Genomic DNA, 27,891 nt, shown 5'->3' with positions numbered 1-27,891 from the left:
AAAATCATGACGTATGATTTATTGACATATCTTCATACCAATACATGTATGCCAACAGTTCATTTCTTTAACACAACTATTTTAATATGTTTAATAAACGAATATAATTTTTAAATTCAAAATGGTGATAGATTTATAGGAAATCTATTATATAATTAAAATGCAAATACCCTGGCAGTTGGAGGTTTCCTCACCCAGTTTCAGATCAATTTAATCTGCCACACTTCCTTCCACTTTGTAACACCCTACTCACATGATAGCATTCTCGCAAACCGGAGCTATTATTTCTTCGTAGAGACCGGCTCGTTAAGAACGGTACCGTAAAACGGTCGTGATTTGTGACAATGACATGATAGATGAACAAAGAAAACTAAGAACTGTTGATATTAAGAGTCACCCTACTTTTATATGTTCCTCATTACTTTTTCATGGCAACTATGGGCTGGTCGATCGATTTAAAAAAGTAAAACAATAAGAAAAAATGATCTTCTTCATGTTTCTTTACCACTCCTTTTCCTCCTTTCTATCCTCTTTCCATTGGATTCCTGGTAACAAACCCTTTCCCAGCTTCTCTACACAACTGGCATATTCTCAGGTCCCCTACTTGAATAACTTCTGTCATGAAAAAACTTTCTGTTCATGAATAAGTGTCGTCGTCGCTGCCATGACTGTAGACGACGTTGACAGTCCAGAAACTTGCTTATTCTTGCCAAAGACGACGCTGTTCCTCAAAATATTAAGGGCGGGCGAAAATACATAATTTTTTTTTATCTTGATGTCGGAGCTGAAAGTTTGGGTCGGTCTGGTAATGAGAAACAGAAAAAAATAGGGTGACCCAAATTACCAGCCTCGAATACAGATATCAAGTTTATTTAAGGTAAAGTGCACCCCGGGGTCCAATTTCACGGAAAATCGGAGTTATTAAAATCGCTCCAAATTTTGAAACATGAAAATCTTCATTCTGCTTTTGAAATAATAAAAGAAATTTTGGGGTCCACTGTCTTGTTTTCAGGGAAACAGACACTTTTATTTTCCCCATATAGAATTAACACAGTGTTAGGCGGTCTTATTGGATTCTAAAATTGACTTAATTTTGATAACATTTTGACCTCTATTTCAAATATATGTGTGGCGACCCCTGAATTATTTTATTTGTTGTAACTGAGATTGTTTTTGCGCAGCAAAAGTTTAAGCAGTTTATTTCCAAGGCGCATTTCACGTTAAGTGATACTAGTGTCAGTCACCCTCTATGCTAACTTAAAGTCTTCAGGAATTCAGATTTTCATATGTTAATAACAAAAAAGATTTATGAATATATTAATAATAAACTATGCATAATTACATCAAGAAGATAACACAATAGATTCTTTCCGACAGTATACATCCTCGGCTTCTAATCTTTACTTTGAAAACTTCTCTCTGGTTGCAGATTCCACCTACCAAAATTTCTATCAACGTTCTTTCATTCTATAATCAGCAATGTCAATTTGAAATTCCAGAAGTACTTTGAACTTTCACGTCGTCTTTCCTGACAAAGTGTCAGAGCTATCCCTATCTATACATTTTAATACTAACGACCACAATGTTTCACATAGTTCTATTTCAGGTATTTGCAAGATAGTTGGTAATGAAGATCAGCTGAGATCGAAGTAGTAGGAAACTGTTTTCCACTTTGCAGTCTGGAATGGCCTATTCTATAGATCGCTTTGTGACTATGTTACCATCGATTCGAACTCGCTCACGGTGTTTTATTTACACTTAATCTTCCAGTTATGTGCTAATGATTTATATCCTAACTCCACGTTTCAAAGAGTTACTAATATTTAAATCTTCATTGATATTACTTATTGTATAAGGACAGCATTACTTGTAACTTCTACACGCTATGCACTTTAATGGTACGTAAATACCAAAAGCGTGACTGAACTACAGCTAAGTTATTGTGCTGAAAATAGAACAAAATAGCTTAGCACTTAAACGTGTTTAATCTTCCCATGTAAATATAGCGATTTGATTTATTTGAAGTCACAATACTAAATACGTTTGTTGAACTATATATGCAGATAATACAAATATGACACTCCTATGGCAGCATTCTTAAAGATGATGAAAATTCACCTGAAAAACATAATTGTACATTAATTATTAGTACTCTTTGCATAAATTAGTTATGATTTGCTAAAGAGCTGTTTACAGTCTGTAACTGAAGTCAAATCTAATAATAATCATGATTAACAACAATATATAGTTACCTATAGAAAGCAATTAAATATCAATCAATCAATCAATCAATCAATCAATCAATCAATCAACATTATATAGTTAGCCTACAGTAAATAATCACTGAATTAATATTAATCAACAATATATAGTTACCTATAGAAAGCAATTAAATATTTAACAATCAATCAATCTAACTACCTACCTACCTACCTACCTACCAATCAATCAATCAATCAATCAATCAATCAATCAATCAATCAATCAATCAATCAATCAATCAATCAATCAATCAATCAATCAATCAATCAATCAATCAATCAATCAATCAATCAATCAATCAATCAATCAATCAATCAATCAATCAATCAATCAATCAATCAACCAACCAACCAACCAACCAACCAACCAACCAACCAACCAACCAACCAACCAACCAACCAACCAACCAACCAACCAACCAACCAACCAACCAACCAACCAACCAACCAACCAACCAACCAACCAACCAACCAACCAACCAACCAACCAACCAACCAATCAATCAATCAATCAATCAATCGATCGATCAACGAACCAACCAACCAACCAACCAACCAACCAATCAACTAGTCAATCAATCAATCAATCAATCAATCAATCAATCAATCAATCAATCAATCAATCAATCAATCAATCAATCAATCAATCAATCAATCAAACATTGTGTTAAAGCAGATTGACACAGTCAGCAGACTAAGCGCACGTGAATGTCACCTTCCAAAGTCATCTTATTAGTTTTGATTTCCTGAACATAGGCATACAACAAATCGGGTTTTATCTGACATGATCCCTTCGTTGGTTATATCATCGTTCGTCCCATTTCTGCAATGTGATACTCTCCTTAGGACTGTACGCAGAAAAAGGCATTCATGACGATATGATGAACAAAGAGGCGATATTGAATGAAAGCTTCATAAAGTCATTTGAACATTTTGGTTATATATTCTCAGAAACACTTCAACCAACTGTTATACCAAGCTGTAATCTGTATAGCTTGGAATTCATGAGTCTTTGCTAAAAATAAGATTTTAGACCTGAACTTTACATATCAGGTCATCGTATCATCAAGACTGCTTTATGTACACATCCTTAGAAACACTCAAACCTAATCTCAGCCCTATCTGCTCTGTTAATACATTTGACTAACCTGTAATAATTAGTTTGACTTAATTTGAATGGAGATAATGAGAGACTTATGACTTAAAGTCATATTATTGACAGCCAATGGACAAAATAAGGATGAGTTTACTGAAAATGAGATCAGATAAAGGCAGAACTTTAATACTATTTATCTTACTTACTTAATGCTTACTATCACTGTCTGTTGGCATTGAAACCATTACTTCATTCGATGTGTATGGTTTGTAATATGCAGCAACATGGATGATATAAGAAGTATCTGGTTGCAGGTTGGTCAGCACACATTCTGTCATATTACCATAAATAACAGCATTGTGTTCTTCACCACCTTCCAACAATATGAATTATAATAATGTGGTTAATATTACAATGTATGGGGATAGTATACAATAGCCTTCTATCTAGAGATGTGAACGATTGACTTTATGTATTGATATAGTGTACGTACATGCCAGGGATGAGAAAGAAATGTTGGGAGGTTGTTGGTGAAAATTACCATATCGAATACATCAGACATATGGTTATATGCACAGGTAAAACGTTCATTTGTATAATGTATACGTAGTTTCCTGCATTTAAGGATTGTTTTCTGAAATTAAACTTAAATATGTAACCTATAGAAACGTCCTCACAAAACTAAAGACAGCCAAGAAGAAATATTTTGCAAGGGAAATGCTCTGTACCAATAGAAATACCAACAAAACATGTCAAATGATCTCTTGAATTCTTAAAGTAAGATCACTAATCATCTCACAAGTAGTAGTGACATTGCATAAGAATTTAAATGATTAATTTACGAACATAATCCCAGCCATGCTGAGAAAATCAATACAATCATCTACCATGCAATAGCCAGTCTGATACAAATGCACCACATATCACATTGGGTTCTTGGGGCCACATGCTCAACTAATTCATAAGAACTGTTTTTGTGGCCCAGGCCAGATTTTGTATTTGAAATTATTTTATTGATGTATTGTTTGTAAATTTTGATACATTGTAGATGTAGTTCTGACATTTTGTATTTTTTCAATATCTGATTATTTTAAATTTGAACAATGGATTCTTGGGCTATTGCCTACTCACAATATACAATTACTTCTCAAGCCTAACAGCTCAATATTTTTAGCTTTTATCATCAAGATATATGCATTCAAGTGTTACAAAAATTAGAGCCTTGTATTCTCAATGTATTGTATAAGCACTAGAAATCATACCGAATCAATTTAATGTAATATCCATATGGATTCACAGACAGACAGACAGACAGACAGACAGACAGACAGACAGACAGACAGACAGACATACAAATTTAGTCATGACTAATTAGCTATTTTACAAGCAGTCAATTGTTTTGGGAAAGGTCGACTTTTGAAGGGAACTGCAGTAAGATGTGGCAGTCAACTATGCAAGGAACTAATGAATCTTATGACAAATGAACTTACCTTTTGCAGGTCGGTAATTAACAGAATACAGTGAGACTTGGTCTAGATGAGTTGGTGCGTTCCAGACAACCTTAAAGGATGTAGAAGACAGCACTGTAGCCCTCACATCATTTGGTTCTCTTGACTCACCGTCTCCTGATGGATCTACACAAAGTTTCAACGAAATTATATATGAATCTGATGGATCTACACAAAGTTACAACTAAATTATGTATGAATCTGATGGATCTACACAAAGTTACAACGAAATTATATATGAATCTGATGGATCTACACAAAGTTACAACTAAATTATATATGAATCTGATGGATCTACACAAAGTTACAACTAAATTATATATGAATCTGATGGATCTACACACAGTTACAACGAAATTATATATGAATCTGATGGATCTACACAAAGTTATAACGAAATTATATATGAATCTGATGGATCTACACAAAGTTACAACTAAATTATATATGAATCTGATGGATCTACACAAAGTTACAACTAATTATATATGAATCTGATGGATCTACACAAAGTTACAACTAAATTATATATGAATCTGATGGATCTACACAAAGTTACAACTAAATTAAATATGAATCTTAAAATATAGCAAATGGTATTGTAGCACAACTGATAATACTTTATTTCTATTAAGCAATAAAATAGCGCCATTGGCATTGTAGCATATATACTAGTAAAGTTTGTGATAATTTGTTAAACAAATGTTCATCCATATGCCTTTCCATCATTATTGTTTTTATCCATGTAATATGCATCGTCATTTGAATGTTGCTATGTGCAATTTCCTAGCTGCAAGGGTGACTACATGACTTGTCATCTTTAGAAATATTTATCGACTTGTCTATCTACCCGTGCTGTTATATACCATCATTTGACTGTTGGTATGGGAATGGTCTTATTGCTAGGAAAATATTTATCCACTTGCCTAACAAACCCCGTATTTATCTTTGCAATACACACAACCATTTGACTGTTGCTACAAGCATAGTGCTGTTGCTAGGCAGTCATGGGCTCTTATCTTAAATATTTATCCACATCCCAACCCACCCCTGTTTTAGCTTTGCAATATACATCATTTGACTGTAGCTATGGGCATGGTCTTGGTGCAAGACATATTTGCATACAATTTGTATATTTATATATTTATCTAATCTGCAGGATAACACCTCTAGAAACACACACTCCAATTTCTTGTCAGCTACAACGTATATAAACACAATGGGATACGTACCTTTAACAGCTGTCCTAATATAGATCTTGTCGGAAGGTTCACTCGCAGTGGCCAAATGTGATATAGCCATTACATAGACTTCATAGTCAGTCCTTGGTTCTAAGTTATTATGTGTGTATGTTGTCACGCTGCCTGGTACTGATTCAGTTATTATCGTCCCTTCTGTAGTGATGTGGCAGAAATAAATATTTGTCAACTTTTTATGATACTCAGAACTTCCCAGTATTCTCCATTCATATTTCTAAAATGTTTATTTTAATGGCTCAAACATGAAATTATGTTCTGTAATTAATAAAGTGAGATTATTATGAATGAGCCAGACATCAAACTTCGGGTATTCATATATATTTCAAATTTTACGGATTCTTCACGAAATAATTTCTAAAAAATTCATTTACTCATTTATTACTGTGATGATAGAAGTAGAGGCGGCGTTTTAAACATACATATCCAACAGTCCCGCATGCACAAAGGAGCTTTGGAGGACATTTTGTGAAATTGACTAAATTCCAAATATATACCATTAAAAGGCATTTACTAGTCTGAATTACACAATAGAGCAATTACTCACAACTGCATCAAATCAGTTTATTGTGGGCACAGTTTAAAATTACAGTATTCATTTAAGATTTCATAACAAGCTAGCTGTGAGGTATGAGAGCTGGAAGACTCGTAGATGAGTTTTATATATAAAGAACACAAAATAACAACAAGAACCTTACCTGACAGAGATCGGAAGTTTATAATACAAAAGTCGACATCAGCTGGCGAAGTTTTCCACTCAACTTGTATCGATGTATTTGATGTAGCCATTGCACTGACATTCTCAGGTACTTGCACTCTCTGCTTATAAGCTGGGTCAAAAATGGTAAGATTGTTTTTCTAATTACATGAACAAAAATGGTGTTGTAGCAAAACTTTAGTTTGAGCAATAATTGTTTACTTCACGTGTGATTCGTTATGGTTGATGTATGTACCAAATTATATAAAATTAGAATTTGCAATCTTACAATATAGCCCAATTACCTAAATCATTAATTAAATAATTTTATCAGTAAAACTAAAAGGTGCATCAGCATGTTTTAATGTATATATGTGTTTTTCTTATGTTTGATTTATGAAATACCGAAATCCACGTGAAACTTGCATTCTAAGATATGGTATAATCATCAAAACTCATTAATTGTGCAAATGACTAATTAAACTAAAACTATGCTAACAGGCTTTGTGGGATATGTGTGCTGCGATATGGTTGATGTATGTGCCAAAATGTATGGAATTTGTAGTGTGCATTCTTAAGGTATGCATTAATTATTAAGTCACTAAGTCACATAGCTGTACAGCACATGTGTTATGGTTAATGTAAGTACCACATTATATTGAATTTGAAGTATGATATAGCCTAATTGCTACACACATTAATTATACAAATGACTATTGTTCATTGGCTGTTTACCAAAATCTAATAGCTTCTTGTCATTACCATACAGAAGATGTGTAGCAAGTTTAATTAGAATCGACGCAGTTGTTCAAGTATCGTGTCCACAGACAGACAGGCAGACATACAGAGACAAACAAACAGACAGACAGACAGACAGACAGACAGACAGACAGACAGACATACATATAGCATAACCTCCCCATACAGAAGGTAAAACAAACACAGACAGTGCGTCTGAGCCCAATCGAAGTGTTATTCCGAAGCAGAGTTACATATGCCATTTTATTTCTTTGCAGTATTGTGTAACAAATAACAAAAACATATGTGACATAAAAGCCAGCCATGATACAGGAGTTACCTTAGCGTATATGTATATTCTGCAAGTATTTATCATGTATCACAGTTCATTGATAATTAGTATTTTTATGAATGCCTAACGCACTTGTTTATCCTTACAATATTGGCTATGGGGGTGGGTATTAATTTACAAGAACATTTGACTCAGCAAATGTCAAGGATATCAAGGGCTGAAAACAATAACTATTTATTGTCTTAAAGCCATTCATATACATGTACAATGTTATCACCTAATAAAGGGATTCAAGGATCAATGACACTTACCATCTTTTGTAATGGAGACAACATTTGATGGGTCACTGATAGCATGGCTGTTGTAAGCAGTAACAAAAAATGAGTACCTAATATTAGGATTCAGGTCGTCAAAAAGGTAGTTTGTTGTGTCGCTATTGACTGCAATACTATTCTTCTGTACCAATTCCCCATCTGTTTCAAGATAAAGTGAACAATTATAAAGGGGTAACATTACTGAATTGTACATACATTTGTCGTAATGAGAACATTTGACCTAGTATAGTGAAGTTGGTGATATTCACACGAGCAACTTAAAAAGTCCTCTTAAATCACATGTGAACCTCATTTATTTTACTTCATTTTACTTCATTTTCAAGGAAGAACGCATATTAAAATCATATATATAGTTTTCAAAATCAGTTCGACATTGCGGAGTATAACGCTCATGACTCTGTTCTTTCAGGTTTATTGCCATGCTTATTCCTATTTACCGCCAAAACGGCTGGTATTTTTTCAGCCTTTGCGATGACGACGCTGGACGCGCACTTTAGCCAATGTATCGACTTAAAGTCTTATCTCCATGGTGACTAAAAGTTGACGCGACAAATATAAGTGAGCAAACCATTCCCAATGGTAAGGGAGCCTTCAGTAATTACAAGGGGAGGGTTGAGAGCCGGGGGTGGGTCACTTTTTTAGGACTCCCCATGTGTACATATTCCTTTCTCAAGCTTTCCTTCCCCCTACCTTTCACTGTCAAGGTGCGATTAAACTACTTTTGGAATATATTTACCCTGTCAATAATTATATGATAGTGCTATCCCGGGATCTTATAAAGTATTTGCAAGACGGTCAAGTAGTCCACACTGAGTCACGATCAAAAATACCTGTTATGGGAATATACGGGGGGGGGGTCATCATCTTTTAGAATTAAGTGATGGGGGGGGGGTCAGCCTATTTTTTTGTTTTACAGATGGGGGGGTCATTGAATTTTTGTCAAGAAGAAGCCACCGACCCCCCCCCCCCCGGCTGGAGAAACTGACCGGTCCCTTACTACAGACAAACTGCAAATGCCTTTAAAAACTATCAATGAGATGGGATCTTACTACAGAAAAAATTGCTGTCTCTAGTGGGTTTCGAACAAAGGACCTCATGACTACTAAACTTGAGCTTGAACAACTATGCCACAGGGAGGATAGGGAGGATGTACTGAGAAACAAATGTGTCATTGAATGTTTTGAAGAGGAGGAGGGTCATATTGTCGAGAAATTGAGGGAGGGTCACTTTTTAGCACAATGAGGGTCACAGTTTATGCCACAGACAGGACTTGATTTCCCCTGGCCCCCTCCTTTTAATTACTGAAGGCTCGATAACTAAACTAGGTCCTGTGGGTGACCCAGCAAAGAGCTGACTGGCAGGCTGGCATTACGCAGTGTAGATAGGGAACTGTTTTTGTCGTGTCACGCATTACATTACATAGTGATGTATTCATGAAAATATGAGGGGAGGGAGGTTACTGATAAATGACTTTTCAAGTTTTGAGCTATAGGGTAAGGGTGACCCTAGTTTTTGTTCTGTTTTTCATTACCCGACCGACCCAAATTTGGAGCTCCAGCATCAAACTATTTTTTTTTTAATTTTCGACCACCTCTAATACTAGTACTTTGCGAGGTGGTGTCCTCTCTGGCAAGAATAAGCAAGTGTCTGGACTATCGACGTCATCTATACAGTCATGGCGGCGACAACGACGCTTGTTCACGAATAGATCATTTCTTTCATGACGGAAGTTAATATTCAAGTACTTCGTTTACAGCTGTGCTGCGAACATGCATATTGTGTAGAGAAGCTGGAATAGGACCTGCTACCGGGAATCCAATAACAAGAAGATAGACAGGAGAGAAAGGAGGGGCAGAGAAACATTAATGTGATTTTATTACTTTTGTTTTTAAATCTAACGACCGGCCGCGCCCATATATAGCCCATATATATAGTTGCTATGAAAAAGTAATGAAAAAACAAAAAGGGTCATCCTAAGTAGTATTTCAATCAAATATGATAATGAACAGCATGGTTGATAATGTTTAATATTAAAAATTAATTATACCTTCTGATTCTGCCAAAAGATGCACTGAGTAGGCGATGATAACCTCTTCTCCGTTTTTCTGAGTATGTTTCCATGATAGATGAAAGGATGTGTTGGAATTAGTCCATCCCTCCAATACAGGTGGGTTTGGTTTCTGAACTGTACAAAACAGTAGAATTTCAATTACAGTTATAATTGATAATTAGTAATTGTTCATTGTCCCACTTAGCCATGGATCAACTACTAGTATATAGCCTATGTTAAAGATATTTTTACATTTCACAATTTATCCAAGCTATCTATTAATCTCTCCTTAAAGTTTCTTTCTGAAGTATTATTGTACCAATACCCTAAAAAGTCAATTCTGCTGTGATATGGGATGAAATAACTGTAGCAATAAGCCAATATTCGTATTGAATACAGTGTTAGATATTTGTAGGTAGTAATTGAATAGAATGTTTACAAGTTGAATGGACGTTATAGAATTACACTCACCCAGAATAGTTTGCAATTGATATGAATAAGTATATGATTATATGAAATATACCATACCTTCTTCGGTACCATCTACAATTGGAGTTTCTTGGGGTTCTGCAGTTTTAACTTTTTGCCATCTCTGTTGCGGACCTTCTCCCACCTTTGTAGATGCTGACATACTAACAAAATAGATAGTGTCTGTCTTGAGATCTTCCAGGAGGTAAGTGTAATACGTTCCCGCTAGGTCTTCGTGAAGAGTCAAAGAGGTGCCCTTTTCTCGGTAATATATTCGGTACGTTATGATTTCACCATTTCGTTTATCCAATGGTAGTGGGTCCCAAGTGACTAGAATTTTACCTTCACTGGCAGATAAGGAGAACACTGGAGCTGCTTCGGGAGCTATTATGGATAAAATAAAAAAAAATACATATCCTGCAGTTAAAGCTTGAATTTGTTGTCATATGTTTCACTTTAAAAAAATGCAAGCTTCAAATTTTATATAATTTGATGTATTCATTGGTTGTAATAAAGTGCACGTTTGTTATAGTGTTTTATGGTGATACGTTATTTGCATAATTAATTAAGTAATTAGGCCATATCTTAGAATGCAAACTTTAAATTTGATATATTTTGGTACATTATCCATCAAACATAACACAGCATGATCATTTTTGATAAATAGGCAATATCTTCAGAATGCAAGTTTAGTTTAGTACATGCATTGTTGATAAGGAAATACCACACTAATACACAACAATATTACAATGACATTGAAGTGTACATTGTGCAATACAATACTTTCCACTCCAATTGCATACTATTACTATGACAGAACCCCATGGCGTGTGAGTGCAAGTGTGGTGTAATCTTTGTATTTGCATGAGTGTATTCTCTGTAGCTGTAAGCGAATGAAAGTGAGCAGCAGAAAACACTGCAAGCACGAGTGCAAATTCCCCTGAGTACCCACACTGCACTGGAACTCATGGGAAATGGGGTTCTGTTATTATTACATGATATATATATATGTTTAGCCTAAACACAACATATCTGTAAAATGACACTATACAACGAACCATGGAGGTATGAACAAACGAACTCACCCTCCTTTGCATGCACATCATTTGCATGCAGGTATGCAAATAACGTTTTTGGTATTGCACTGCAGTGCACACAACACTATAATATAGCTTACCTTTTTCAAATGTTGTCAAATATATGTGTTTAGAGTCGTCACTAGCTGCAAGTCTATTGTACGCCACTGCATAGAATGAATAATTTGTGTATGGTTCCAACCCTTCCAATAAATGAGCTGCAGAGTATCCCCCAATTGCATCCTGGTATTCACGACCACCTTGGCATGGAGATACGAATAATTAAACGACATTGTCGTAGGTTGCATTGAATGTGTTGGTATGTGAATACATTCTCTCGCAGGGCTCATCAAAGCAAAAAGACAACAATAACAACTGTTCATTGTAAATTAAAAAATGAAATAAAAAAACGCAGTGAAATACATCTATTGAATACATGTTATTATTTGGAGGCATGCAGAATAGTGTCCATTAATTGAATATCAAAATTAACATAAATCTCTGTTCTTAGAATACATGTATGAAAGACATCACCCGAGGTTCAATATTTAATCACCTTGTCTAGATTTGTAGTAAATAATTCATATCTCAGAGACCATAAAACATAGTTGTGCAATTTTGCTGACGGTTGAATATGCTGTAATCGTGAAGTGCTTATTTTGCCTACTCCACTTTTTTTAGACAGGCATGATTCGTCAGTCAATCATCAGTCCCTTTGGGTTCGGGTTGGGATGGGGATGGGGTGAGATTTGTCCTCGGAAGCATCGCTATTAGCTCTTTTGTATATACCAATATCTACCGAATTATTGTACTAGAATATCCTTGTACTGAGGGCCCTCATCGACCACATACAGCTAATCATTTGTTGAAATGTTACTGTCACTTCGTGTTATTGCGACGCCCCGAGGACTGTTAACACTTGACAGCTTAGTCGATTGGTCTTTGAAAGCCCGCCCAAATTACAAAACATGAAGTCCATTGGTTGAAACGATTGATCCTTAGTTGAAATTAGATACTAGTAACAGGTTGAACTTTTTACAACACATGGCCCTACACTGTGTTCTTCAATTAACTTAAATACCATTATCGCCTATTTCAAGTAAAAAATAAATTCCACACATTCCAAGTACTCCCAGTAATATTTTCTGCATTATATTGAATGTACTGTAAATATAATCCTTCATAGTTCATACACTCACCATGGCCAACTTAGATGACAATTTGAACCCATTGGCATTTAATTTGCCACAAATGTCGGTAAAGCTAATTTTGTTAGGGCGTCAACCATCAAAACTAGAGCTCAAATGATTTAATAGCATGAGAACAATGCCATAACAAAATATGTGGCAAAGGTAACCATGAGTAAATAGTCATACGATTTCACAGTGGGGAACCCTATCACTATCTAAGTTGAAAGTAAACTAACCATGACTAATTAGTCATAACATTTCACAGTTGGGAACCCTATCACTATCTGAGTTGAAAGTAAACATTTTGTTTGTGTTTGTTCTAGATAGAGAGTCTCCAGATAAGTTGTCAATCATGTTGTAGGGTCCGAGAATCCCGGACCTTCTTTGTTCTCAATGGTTAAGCCATTACTAGGGAGGGAAATGAACAGGTGCAGTAACACATCAACAAATGATTAGCCCTATGTAGTCGATGAGTAACCATAGTACAGTAGATACGTACATACAGAACAGCCCTGTAAGCGATGCGATGCTCCGTGGACTGTGAGAGAGTGTAGGTTAAGATATGTTTTCGGTGGCCGAGTGGTTAAACCACTTGTCTCTTACCACTGCGTTCGGGTTTCGAACCCATTCAGGGTTTCATTAAATTTACCATACTGTAAGTAAGAAGAGTGGCGTTCAGTTTGACTCTACCGAGAAATGCAGGGTCCCCCCCCCCCCCGGGTACTCTGGTTTCTTCCTGCATTAACATTGAACCATGAGGGCTGGCCCTCGCTGGGTTTCTTGGGAGACAAGTGTTTATTTACTTAACGAACTAACCAGTCTAAATAAAGATTAATATTATTATTATTTCATTCCACATCAAACCCCCTGTATACAGGGACATGTAAAATCACAAAACAAAACGAAGCCCCCTATGTTGACCATGATGACCCCCTTTTAATATTTCACACTCACCGGGTAAATCATCCTGACTGAGATATCATACATCTCAACAATAAGATATTTTACATATAGAAGCCACTATTAAATATCTGTACATAACGTTTAGTAGGGTTGATATATTCAACAAAAGTTGACAGAGAATTGGTAATGCGTCTAATGGGCGATGTCGTCGGTAGGGGGAGCTCGACAGGGTGCACCTTGATGTTTGTTGACGATTGTTAAGCTACCCACAAGTTTTTTAAAGCTAAATTAATTTAAGCTTTACCAATATTTACAGGACACAAATACGATAACTATTATATGTAGGTAGTGCATATATGCAAGACGTAAACATCCCAATAGGTAATGTAAATGAATGATAAAAGATCTAGGACAGAGTTACCCAAATGAAATTATTCACAGACAGACAGACAGACAGACAGACTGACTGACAAACAGACAGACAGACAGACAGGCATATCAACAAATCCTGACATACACAAACCATATGTATAACACAATATATTCCCAGTTCAGTTTTGCTTTAGAAAAAAATGTCTTACCTAGTACAGGTCCATAATGCACAGTATATGCAATAATAGGTAATGTATCGTTTCTGTCTCTAGACGGCGCTGTCCATGTAAGCGCTACTGAAGTAGATGACACAGCTGTACCAGTGAAAGCCTGTGGAGGGGCAGGGCTGTATCCGTCTGAAGAGTATGAACATATTTCAATATCTGGACAGTACAACATTGCACACATTTCAATATCTGGACAGTACTACATTGTACATATTTCAATATCTGGACAGTACTACATTGCACATATTTCAATATCTGGACAGTACTACATTGTACATATTTCAATATCTGGACAGTACTACATTGTACATATTTCAATATCTGGACAGTACTACATTGTACATATTTCAATATCTGGACAGTACTACATTGCACATATTTCAATATCTGGACAGTACTACATTGCACATATTTCAATATCTGGACAGTACTCCATTGCACATATTTCAATATCTGGACAGTACTACATTGTACATATTTCACTATCTGGACAGTACTCCATTGCACATATTTCAATATCTGGACAGTACTACATTGTACATATTTCAATATCTGGACAGTACTACATTGCACATATTTCAATATCTGGACAGTATTACATTGCACATATTTCAATATCTGGACAGTACTACATTGCACATATTTCAATATCTGGACAGTACTACATTGCACATATTTCAATATCTGGACAGTACTACATTGCACATATTTCAATATCTGGACAGTACTACATTGCACATATTTCAATATCTGGACAGTACTACATTGTACATATTTCACTATCTGGACAGTACTCCATTGCACATATTTCAATATCTGGACAGTACTCCATTGCACATATTTCAATATCTGGACAGTACTACATTGCACATATTTCAATATCTGGACAGTACACTACATTGCACATATTTCACTATCTGGACAGTACTACATTGTACATATTTCACTATCTGGACAGTACTCCATTGCACATATTTCAATATCTGGACAGTACTACATTGTACATATTTCAATATCTGGACAGTACTACATTGCACATATTTCAATATCTGGACATTACTACATTGTACATATTTCAATATCTGGACAGTACTACATTGCACATATTTCAATATCTGGACAGTACTACATTGCACATATTTCAATATCTGGACAGTACTACATTGCACATATTTCAATATCTGGACAGTACTACATTGCACATATTTCAATATCTGGACAGTACTACATTGTACATATTTCACTATCTGGACAGTACTCCATTGCACATATTTCAATATCTGGACAGTACTCCATTGCACATATTTCAATATCTGGACAGTACTACATTGCACATATTTCAATATCTGGACAGTACACTACATTGCACATATTTCACTATCTGGACAGTACTACATTGTACATATTTCACTATCTGGACAGTACTCCATTGCACATATTTCAATATCTGGACAGTACTACATTGTACATATTTCAATATCTGGACAGTACTACATTGCACATATTTCAATATCTGGACATTACTACATTGTACATATTTCAATATCTGGACAGTACTACATTGCACATATTTCAATATCTGGACAGTACTACATTGCACACATTTCAATATCTGGACAGTACAACATTGCACATATTTCAGTATGAAACAAAAAACTACAAGAAAGGCTCAAGTTGTGTCACTGGTAAAGGTCAATTGCTGTGGAGTAGTTCGATTGACACCAAAACCATTGATTGGGTGGGTGGGTGGGTGGGTGGGGGTTAAATGATTTAATCTCGTCTGAATCATTAAAGGACAGTAACTCTGAATTAAAACAATGTTATTAGCAGGACGTGTCGTTACTAAAACGACAGCTAAATAGCCTTACTACACAACAGTGACAACATGGTCTTGTTGTAAGAAACAGAAGTTAGTCGTCTTGTGACAGGCTGGGACATAATTGTCCAGACCACAGTTGGTTATCTGGTAAACGAAATACCGTACACTTCCCCATTATTAAGTAGTTTTGAAGTTTCGATTTTTTACCAAAACTAAGAAATAGTATGCATATTAATGATTGCATAAATATTTGATAAACATTCTTAAAATTGCTTCTGTATATTACTTGTGTGTATTACTTTTTTGTAGACCGGTAGACCGGTGTTTATTTAATGAAGCAAAAAACAACGACAACAACAGTTGTGAATTAACTTACTGATTTGAACTGAAAGTCGAGCACTGGCCTGGACTCTACCGTAAATATTTTCGGCAACACATTGATAGAAGCCTTCATCACTGTCAACTTTTCCTTTCCGGACAGAATGGATGAGATAGTCTCCGGCATTTGTTAGTCCATGGCGGCCATGAAAATGTACCCTCTCACCATTTCTTAACCAAATGACGGTTGGCTTTGGCACACCATCAGCTAAGCATGCAAACCTTGCAGTTGCAGCAACAGGCCTTGAAACACTCACTGGAACAACAGTGAAATATGGCGGTACTGCAAAAACAAGCGAGGGACAGTGGATATAATTACAGCTACACTAACAACCAAATCAAATCGAATCGAATTGAATCGAATCGAATCGAATCGAATCGAATCAAATCGACTCAATCCGACTCATCCCATTCCATTCCATCCCATCCCATCCCATCCCATCCCAACCCAACCATCTGAACTCAACTCGACTTGACGCGACTCAATTCAACTCAACTCAACTCAATTCAACTCAACTCAACTCAATTTCAAGAGTTACTAATTTCCCCCAGGGCACAATTTAATAGAGTATCACAATACAGGAAATATAAAATACAAAACTGTACAATGTAAGGACAAACAGTAGTGTGCAAGCGTATCTAAAATCGATTTTGGATGTTAACACAAGAATACAAACAAAAAATACTCATCTGTACAAACATTTCAGACTGTATTAAAGGCGTTTTAATTGGTTTAAAAGTAATCAACACTACAGGCGAAGCGTTACTGGTAAGTCATAAGAACCCTTGGTCGCGGTACAAGAACGATTTACCGACCTGATGAATGTGTTGAAAGAAGCCAATAATACTGTTACAAATTCATATACATTTGTTGTACGACTTTACGTCAAAATTGATTGCTATGCTTTGAGTTCGTCTAGGTTACATACAGTTAAGAGGAAATCGTGCCATTAAATTGGAATAACAATAACAAGTGCCAAATTTACCTATGAATTAGTATCTGATAATATTTGTTTATTGGAAGATGGCAATTTTATTCCTTATTTTTCATGATCATTTTGGCCACGTATAGCAACAGATACAGCAACAGTTTTCATGTTCTGTTGGCCTACCCTGCTCTGAAGCCTTGCAATGATCTCTAATCTCACATCAAACGATGCGCATTAATGGACACTTTCAAAAACATTTTGAAAACTCATCATAGAATCTCACTCACGATGGTAACCATGGGATCCACTTCTGGCAATGTCATTCCATCAGGCACTTTCAGAAAACTAGGAATACATGCAAAGATTGTGTAACTATGACGTAATACGGCCAAATGGTGATTTTTATATTTTGTAACTTTCCTTGCCATTGTAACAGTAAAATTCATACATTTTGATCTGCCACTATGTGTAACATACAATGTTTTATCTACTGTGTATACTTTGGGTAAATGAGTGAATTTGTCCAAAGCTGAAAACTATTTATATCAATTGCCCACTGTCAGTGTTTGAAAAGGACCTTGACTTGTCATTATGGAGGAGTCACAGTAAATGTGTCAATACACTCACTGTCGCACTTTTCTGGACAGACCGTTTTCGTACTGATATCGATAGATAGAAGAAAGTGTCTGTGTTATGAAAGAAATGGCTTGATTTGGATAACTGAGCATGAAGGACAGGGTCAAGGCCAAAAGCACCTGATAATATAGGGGTAGGCCCTTGATTGGAGTCTCTATGTATTAAAAGTTTTGAGTTATACAGTATATATTGATTTTTAACTACAAATATGGCCACCACTTGGTCAAATTTGCATATGTTCGAAAAAAAACCCAACAAATTGACATGCATGTGTCCCATATGATATGTCACCTTTGTACCAAGTTTGACTGAAAATTGGATATTGAATGTCAGAGATAAAACGTATTACGGACTCAAGGACGGACAGAGCCCATTGTAATATACTGGTAGCCCTTTCTCCGGGGCTAAAACCGAAAACAAATTTGTCACCCAACCTGTGCTATTATGAGGGAATGGTGTCAGTATTAGTTTTAATGTGCATTTACATAATTCATGTTTTTCATTAAATTCTAGGGATGCCAGATTGATAATTTTGTGCATACATCTTGGTATGTACAACAATAATGATAAAGTACACATGTCCAATATAATATGATGAGATGGTGTAAAGTACTTTAATATTTTGGAATGAATGACATTAATTTTCATATTTCGTGACTTTTGCTAATTTGGCAGTATCTCAATTCATACTTCAATGGTGGATACATTGATAACAAATCGCATATGTCCTATATCTTAAAAATGCATGCTTGGGTCCATACAGCAGTGAATCCATACGTCCATCTGTGACATGCAATGACTTTTGGCCTTGACCTTGAATTTGAGGGTCAATGACCAAAATCAAATCATTTCTTGCATATTGTGCTATTTGTACCCAGTGGTATTTAATTTGTAACTACAGAACAAGCGACATGCACACGTGTAACATGTTGCTCATTCACTTCTTTTGGAAGGATAGCTATATTGCCAAATATGCACCATATTTACATTACTTCAGTAATATTCCATCGTCGCAAACCACGGCCTCTTTTACGGCACGTCCAAAACGCGCCGTCAACGTTATTTCGCAGTGTCGCGGAAGAAATAACATCTCTGGTTTGCTAAAATGTAGTATTGAAGACACATACACTACGTATTGTCAAATATGAACTTCCTTTATATAAGAGAACAAGTTTTACGGAAGGCACCCGGTTCATATCTGGTATCCTTACTCTCATTAACACACATCCACCCAAACAATAACAATAATAACAACAACAACAACAACAACAACAACAACAACAACAACAAAGACATGCATTCTGTCACATGATGACCCTCTGCAGTCCCAAATCAAAACGAAAATATCATATGTAATGTATTTTCTGTACATACCACAGACTTCCAGTTTCAGCTTTGCATTCACTGCTGCACCAGTTACTGTGGTAACGGTACATATATACATCCCACTATCTGATGTTTCTAAATTTCTGATTTCAAGATTGGTTTCCCCATAGTAGGACATCCTTTCAAAGTCCACTAGTATACCACCTAGAAAGCATTACACATAGCCAATTTTGTAATTGCACACATTACACTTGAATAGATGAATCGACCTGTCATTCGTGTTTCTTTGCTCAGAAGGTGAAATGCTAAATGCACAAAATTTAAACACAGACCGAACTTACAACAAATGACCATATTTGTAAACAGAAACTAATATTTACCTTCCTAATAACTGAAGCAACCATTTAATATATATGTAAATATTAAATCCAAATATTATATAAAAAATATAATATGTTGTGCTTAAATATGTCAAACCTAGTAGTAATAAATACTTGCACAACAAAGGGATCTAATTTCCTACGAGTGATGAGAATGAATCATATTCCAAATACTCACCGACACGGCTCCATGTGATGTCTAGAATTGCATCTAACAGAAAACCATGTTGCGCGAGACATTCTAGGATAACTGTCTCTCCCTCTTTCCGTTGTACTTTACGTGGCCTTGTAAAACTTGTGGTCATTGTCGTCGTCCAAGATTCAGTGTCTCCAATCGGTAAAACAGTGAGGGTTGCAACGTTACTCTCAACACGGCCAGCAATATTCTCAGCGACACAGGTATATTTACCTTTGTCTGTTTGCTCAATATGATGAATTTGAAGAACACCAGTTGGTAAGGTAACACACCTGAGGGGGGGAGAGAGAGAGAGAGAGAGAGAGAGAGAGAGAGAGAGAGAGAGAGAGAGAGAGAGAGAGAGAGAGAGAGAGAGAGAGAGAGACAGACAGACAGACAGACAGACAGACAGACAGACAGACAGACAGACAGACAGACAGACAGACAGACAGACAGAGACAGAGAGAGACAGAGACAGAGACAGAGGAGGGAGAGCGACAGGCAGACAGAGACATAGAGAGACAAACAGACAGACAGACAGACAGACAGACAGACAGACAGACAGACAGAGACAGGGGGGTTAATTGCTTTGCATTAATGATTCGTTAGGCTACATATTACGTATGTATGAATTCTTGTACTATTCTAGTGCTTATCTACTCTTTGTTCAGTCATTTCAATAGTTTAATGAACTGTTAAGCCGCAACACAGAGTGCCTTTCGCTGACTAAGTTGCTGTAGCAGAGTTCGCTGTTCTTTAAAATGTGACTGTCAAAAGCATATACTGTTGGTACAAATGAGTGAAAGAAGTCGGATTTTGGTTAGGCGGACATCATGGATGCTTGCAGTCAATCGTCAGAGATTTTGTGTAGGTCATTTCCAAACGTTGATATTTGAGGTTATTTCAATAAGACATACTACTTTGATATACACTTCAGGTTCAGCCAAAGGCAGATTTGTAGTTTTCGTTAATTAAAATATGCTGTTTCAGACCAAAAAATATGTTTTTAATAGAATCGCCCCCCCCCCCCCTCCCCCCAAAACATTGTGGGGAAGGTTTGTAGCTGTTCCCACTGGTGGCGAAAGATGTCTGCCCTTCTTCCCTCCCACTGGGTTTTAACTCGCTCGCCAGCCCACTGCCCATCCAATATTGTGAATGATTCACGCACTCCCCATCAAAACTCCCCATCCACTATAACAACAATTCATTTTGACGTAAACAATGTGCGCCCCTGCCCCCACAATTCCATGTTTTCCCCTCCCATTGTATCAAAAATCAATTCGTTCCTGTTTGCTCACCTCCCGCTACCGATCGAGAAAAATACCAGCCCACTGAAAAATTGCGTGAGAACAGCTTTTTGCAAGAAGAGCTTCGTTGATATGACTGATACTTGTATGAACCATTGCTGCAAAAAGTGTTGACGTTCTTTCATATAATTCAATATATCAAAATAATGTTCTTTTATGTTAGCTCACATAGTTCTTTATTGACAAATGGAATTGATAGTCATTAATCAAGAGACTAAAATTAATAACGTACCTACGATTTGATGGAAGAACTTCTCCATCCTTCATCCAAGAGTATGTTGATGTAGGTAATGACACTGTCTGGCAGCTCAGTCTGACTGTTTGTCCTACGTTAGCAGTTACTGCTTCTGGTTGAAGTGTTATTTGTGGCATTGCTGGGAAAATATAAAACTAAACTTGTAAAAACAATCAAATTGGCAATGTTCTATATGGGTCAAAGTGAAACCATAGAACATTTACACCGAAAGATTTTAGATCTGAATATTGCATGAAGATAATGTGTTATTAGAGAACACACTCTAAGTCAGACTCTGTGGCCAGTAATCCGTGACACAATGCGTCCAGGCTTTCCCCAACTACAATACTAGATAAGCAACAAGCCTTCATAGAAAACATAGTCCCAGCTGGTTTAATGTATAGCAAAGCTATTATGCAAATATAAAAAATTGCCCTTGGAGATGAGGGCCAAGGTAAAAGTGAATGTCTGGATAGAGAGTGTACCTCTAACAATGTGGATATATACTTAATGGAGTCTCTTCATAGAAAACTTCACAGGTTTTTGAACAATGTACTATTTCACCTTCGAAATGAAGAATGGACGGAACCCAATGTAACAGCCCCCCCCCCCCCCCAGCATTGCTATTGGGCGCTAATAAGCGAAAATACCCCTTTATCTCTTATAGCCTTTTGGTTTTCAAGATTTCAAGTGTAAGGAAGCACGCCCCCTATATCACCAAATATGAAAAGAAAAGAAGGAAAATAGCACAATGGCCTTGTACCACAACTGTGTTCGTGCACATGCCAATTCATCCTTGTTGTTAACTGTGCAATATGCACCAGCATTTTAGTATTGCTATGTGCTGTTTCTTAGTTTGTGGGTGACTTTGTCAATTTGTTTTTGGAATATTTATCTGCTTCCCTAACTACCCCTGTTGTTAACTTTGCCATATACACCATCATTTGGCTCTTGGTATCGCCATGGTCTTGATGGGAAAAATATACAACTACACATGAATAAACTTGAATTATCTACAAAATGTCCAAGACTAGTATACAAACATGTTAAACTAGTCTAAACAATTAACTAAATCGTTGCAATAAGTAAATGAATGAATGAATGAATTAATAGACAAACAAACAAACAAACAAACAAACAAACAAACAAACAAAAACAAACAAACAAACAACAGACAGACAGACAGACAGACAGACAGACAGACAGACAGACAGACAGACAGACAGACAGACAGACAGACAGACAGACAGACAGACAGACAGACAGACAGACAGACAGACAGACAGACAAACAAACAAACAAACAAACAAACAAACATATGAATAAACCTGATAACTGATATACCTACTTGCAACCTTCAATTCAGCTGTAGAAACTATGACACCGATATCATTTTGTACCAAACACTCGTAAACACCTTCATCGGAGTCGTCTTTTTGTTCTACGGTGTCAAAATACAATGACCCATTCTTGAGAACTTGGTGGTGGTGATTATTCTCGATAAAATCACCATCTTTTCTCCATGTTATATCGATTGGTGCTGCCCCATCAGCTGAACAGTCCCACATAAATGGTTGGTCCTTCAGAACTATAACATTTTGAGGTTCCTTGGTAAATTCTAAAGCTTCTGCACTGAGTAACCCTATAATACCATGAAAATAAAAAATAATAATGAAACGCAAGTAATGTATACCATGTCATGTACTTGATCCTCTCTATACAAACAATTGTTAACTTAAGTTACCTGAATTGTTTTAGATTAGTATCAACCTTTGTGAGAAGTATTCCCTGTCAATTGTAGTTTTTTACATTTCAACATCGTCGCAAACCACAGCCTCTTTTACGGCACCGTCCAAGACACACTTGATATTTCGCAGTGTGCGTAAGATATATCAGTGCTGGTTTCAATGACAGCTGTTCTTTTACAAAAGCTCGCCATACGAAAACGTTTTGATAAGCAACTCCTTCCTGTTAAATATAAGTTATTCTTCTGAGAATTGTTGTTACATTTGAGTACACCTATCATTAATTATCAACACTTTAATCGTCAATTTCTGACTTGTCTGCATCGTAATTAATTTATGACTTGTCAACATTTTAAACATTAATTTATGACTTGGCTACATTTTAAACATAATTTATGACTTTTCTACATTTTAAACATTAATTTATGACTTGTCAACATTTTAAACATTAATTTATGACTTGGCTACATTTTAAACATAATTTATGACTTTTCTACATTTTAAACATTAATTTATGACTTGTCAACATTTTAAACATTAATTTATGACTTGGCTACATTTTAAACATAATTTATGACTTTTCTACATTTTAAACATTAATTTTGTGACTTGTCAACATTTTAAACATTAATTTTGTGACTTGTCAACATTTTAAACATTAATTTTGTGACTTGTTTACATTTTAAACATTAATTTGTGACTTGTTTACATTTTAATTGTTAATTTGTGACTTGTCAACATTTTAAACATTAATTTTGTGACTTGTCAACATTTTAAACATTAATTTTGTGACTTGTCAACATTTTAAACATTAATTTTGTGACTTGTTTACATTTTAAACATTAATTTGTGACTTGTTTACATTTTAATTGTTAATTTGTGACTTGTCAACATTTTAAACATTAATTTGTGACTTGTTTACATTTTAAACATTAATTTGTGACTTGTTTACATTTTAAACATTTATTTACCGTTAATTTGGGTACACGTATCATTACTTTATGACTTGTCAACAGTTTAATCGTCAATTTCTGACTTGTCTACATCGTAATTAATTTGTGACTTGCCTACATTGTATTACGGTGTGTACATTTTAATCACTACATTGCTTGCATTTTTTATCTTTAATTTGTAACATTACACCTCGCCTAAAGTTTGAAATTAAGTAGACATCATTTGACAAATTGAAAATAAATTACTTAATAATTGTGCACATCTTGTCTCCCTGGAAAGGTAGTTGGCCGTACTATGAGATATAAACCTTTATACGTGCACATAATAGCACTCCACTATACTATAGTTTTACTATAAATGTTTGGACAAGACGGATGGAGACATCATACAATATTGACAATTATATTATAGCATTACCAATTCCAGTGAATTTTGTGACGTCACCGCTGTACATTATTACTGATAATGTACTCCGTTATTGGGCATCGCGGCCCCGGAACAAGCGTAACAATACAAGATTATGTCCGTAAGGCAACAAAGGTGTTGGTATTTAAGAACAGGGAAATTATGCGGTAAACACCATAAGAATTTTTTTTAAAAAGATTGAAATTAAAATGAAACAAATTTGTGTTCACAGCAGTTCATTGAAGTGTATATGTGGGTGTACGTGTACGTACTTGTGTTGCTATGATTAGTATTCAGCTTCCGGGCCGAACATGGCAGACGATGTTCAGCGCTGTGTATATTATACGTTGTTTTGCGTTTCTCGGTCTACAAATTCCCTGGAATTGGCAAAACTATAAAATAATAACAATAATGTACGCCCTCCCTGTCCATAATGGACTCAAGCAAACTTTGCACTCCATAATGGGCTCGGCTGTCGCCTCGCCCATTATGTCGTTCAAAGTTTGCTTTCGTCCATTATGGGCTGGGAGGGCGTACATTATTGTTTAACTATACATGCACAGTCGTCTAGTAGTCCTTTCTCACTGGAGACAATCCAACAATTCAAGATACAAACTATTATGAGATACAACGGTATACCATGATGTATGGTGTTCAACGGTTTTCTTGTCTTTTCATTGTACAGCTGTAGCCAACGAGTAGATTTGTGGTTTTCATTAATTATATGTTGTTTCAGGCAAATGTTCTTTTTATAGAATAGCCCTCAAAAGAAAATTGTGGGGAGGGTGTTTAGATGTCCTTATGTGGCCTCCTACTGGTGGTGAAAGATATCTGCCCCCCCCCCCACTGGGTTCCAACTCGCCAGCCAGCCCACGTCACTGCCCATCCATTATTGTGAATGCACAGTTTGATCAAGTAATTGGTAGTATAAAACGAGTTTCTCGCCTGTTGGTTAATACCAGGCCTGTCGAGCAGTATATGCCTGGTGTAATTTATTTCCAGAAATGTATCACTCTGTTGTGTCACTAGTTTCTCTTGTTTGACAGGGTGCCTTTCATTTGATTTTTGGGTCTGTATTCGTAACACTCGGCCCCCCCCCCCCCGATTCCACCCCCTCCCACTCTATCAAAACCAAAACTTCCCCGCCACATTTCTTCCTTGTTTGCTCTCCTCCCGCTACCGATCGAAATAGGTTGCCCACCCACTGAAAACTGCGAAAGAACAGCTTTTTTCAAGAACACGAACAGCTTCGTTGACTGCACCTGACTTTACGCCTCTTCTATTAAAGTCATGCCAATCTTGTTGTCAAGTTCGAGATTAAGACTCTTGCAATCCCCAAGAAACTGACTTCCGCTGGCCCCCAGAGACTGTGGAGACAGAAGAGTCACGGTATGTCATCCGAGACGGTCCTGGCTCGTGAAAATATGTGTTGTTTTATACTAATATTTATTGAGTTAGGGAGCCCAGCCTCTATTTGATTTGTTGACAGCCAAGTATAGAGCGAGATGAGAATACTCAATAATGGGCTTCTTCAATGTTATCGTTCTATCTGAAATACGTTCAATGTTATCGTTCTATCTGAAATACGTTTTAAACGCTGTCAAGTCGGAGTCATATGATTCAGATGAAATTTCAGAGAGAAACGAAATATATCGCCCCAGTAGCCAGTACATAACAATCCATGACCTTTCAACCAAATTACTGTTCTGTTCATTAGTTAATGAGTTTAAAGTATTTGTATATAAACCCCCCCCCCCTGCTGCCTACATTGTATAAGCTGATCACTTTGCATCGACGAAATTCACATGAACCCTCCCCCCCCCCCCCCCCCCCCCCCGAGAAATAGCGTAAATTTATCATGCACTAAACCTTCTAAATAACTCTGGGCATTGTTTAGAAACTTTGAGTCAAGGCCGTATTACTGAAATCTTCTCGAATGAGAAAGACGAGACAACTAGGCAATGCATAAGTATGAGTGACGTGGCTTAAGATTTAATGTTTGATATATCCCTGCCTTGATTTGGACTAACCTAACAAATAAAACACTACCATGCCTTACCTGTACAGAAAAGGAGTAGCGAAAATATGAGTGTTGATTTGTGTGACGTCTTTGGATCAGCTAAGTATTGGGTCATGTTCGTGCTTCAGTCAGTCACGGACTGCTTGGTCGCTAACGAAAGTCAAGGCCTCGGTCTTCAGCAATCTAACCCGTGTTGCTTTAGCTACTTTTAGATGATGGTGACTTCAAAAATTAAGACATTCGATAAATTGTTGCTTTACATGAAGCATATACTGATCTAGGAATGATGAATTTTAGCGAGTAGTGAATCAACAACCTCGTCTCGTGTAACACTCACAACAGTTCACCATCAACGATGTAATACGAGATCGATCTCGTAAATATAACTACGTGTTATTGCTGGAAGTTGTGTCTACCACCCCGCTATGGTGCACGTGAGCAATGACAGAAATATACGATTTGTGTGGGTTATCGTGTGTTTATGGATAGTTCAACACCTTTGACACTTTGAAGAGGATCTGAAGTATTGCCTTCCTGACAACCACGATATCTATTTACTGTTCAAGTGACTGCAAAGAGAAATTGACTTATTTACATTACTCGCACCAAGGTCATGGTGTCAGCGTTTGCAATGTCTGTATGGATAACACAATTATTTAGGTCAATTGTAGAAAATATTGACGACTTTCCCACTATTGACTGGTGATGCGCCGCTAGCTATACTAAAGCTGGCTCTGATACGGCTCTTAGTAATATTACGCACGTACGCATGTATGATGGCTCTAAGTATCTCTTCGACATTAATCGTCAATGTTTGACAGCAAAACGTACTTACCACACCAAACTTTGGCCCTTAACTCTACTTATAATAAGGGAGCACTCAAAAATAAACTTAGAAACAACCCACACTAGATCTTTTAAAACTTAATATTATAGCAACAACAGACAGCACGTGTTAAAAGTGTTGAGCACCATGAAAGTGATACAATATATATCAGTACGGTTAGTGTTCGTATAGTAGTACATGTAATACATCCTAACACGAATTGTTCGTCTGGACATTTTTTTACATTACATTCTGATATGATACACTAGGGCATAAGGTTAATGTTG

At 36.3% G+C, this 27,891-nt stretch overlaps 1 protein-coding gene across 1 annotated transcript; it reads right to left on the bottom strand.

The window, feature by feature from the left end:
- Positions 1-45: 45 nt before the first annotated feature.
- On the bottom strand, positions 46-26,893 carry LOC144447215 (protogenin-like). The gene is made up of 17 exons (XM_078137118.1): positions 26,818-26,893; positions 24,798-24,812; positions 23,003-23,296; positions 21,652-21,793; positions 20,116-20,405; positions 19,606-19,761; positions 16,665-16,949; positions 14,452-14,598; positions 11,879-12,037; positions 10,762-11,085; positions 10,231-10,368; positions 8,160-8,321; positions 6,820-6,951; positions 6,098-6,259; positions 4,848-4,991; positions 3,564-3,730; positions 46-2,118 (listed from the first exon to the last, which is right to left on the bottom strand). Exons 1-16 carry the CDS (start codon positions 26,891-26,893, stop codon positions 3,564-3,566), a joined length of 2,793 nt encoding a protein of 930 aa, XP_077993244.1. The 3' UTR covers positions 46-2,118.
- Positions 26,894-27,891: the final 998 nt, after the last annotated feature.

The sequence above is a fragment of the Glandiceps talaboti genome, chromosome 16 (genome assembly GCF_964340395.1).
Source record: "Glandiceps talaboti chromosome 16, keGlaTala1.1, whole genome shotgun sequence".
NCBI lineage: Eukaryota > Metazoa > Hemichordata > Enteropneusta > Spengelidae > Glandiceps > Glandiceps talaboti.
Note: the sequence above shows the minus strand (reverse complement) of the source record. Positions and strands in the feature narration are given on the sequence as shown.

Coding starts and splice junctions, on each gene's coding strand:
- LOC144447215 (XM_078137118.1), bottom strand. CDS start 26,893: ATGACCCAATACTTAGCTGATCCAAAGACGTCACACAAATCAACACTC. Junction 6,260..6,819: donor AAACTTCCGATCTCTGTCAG/GTAAGGTTCTTG, acceptor ACATCACTACAG/AAGGGACGATAATAACTGAA. Junction 4,992..6,097: donor TATTAGGACAGCTGTTAAAG/GTACGTATCCCA, acceptor AACTTTGTGTAG/ATCCATCAGGAGACGGTGAG.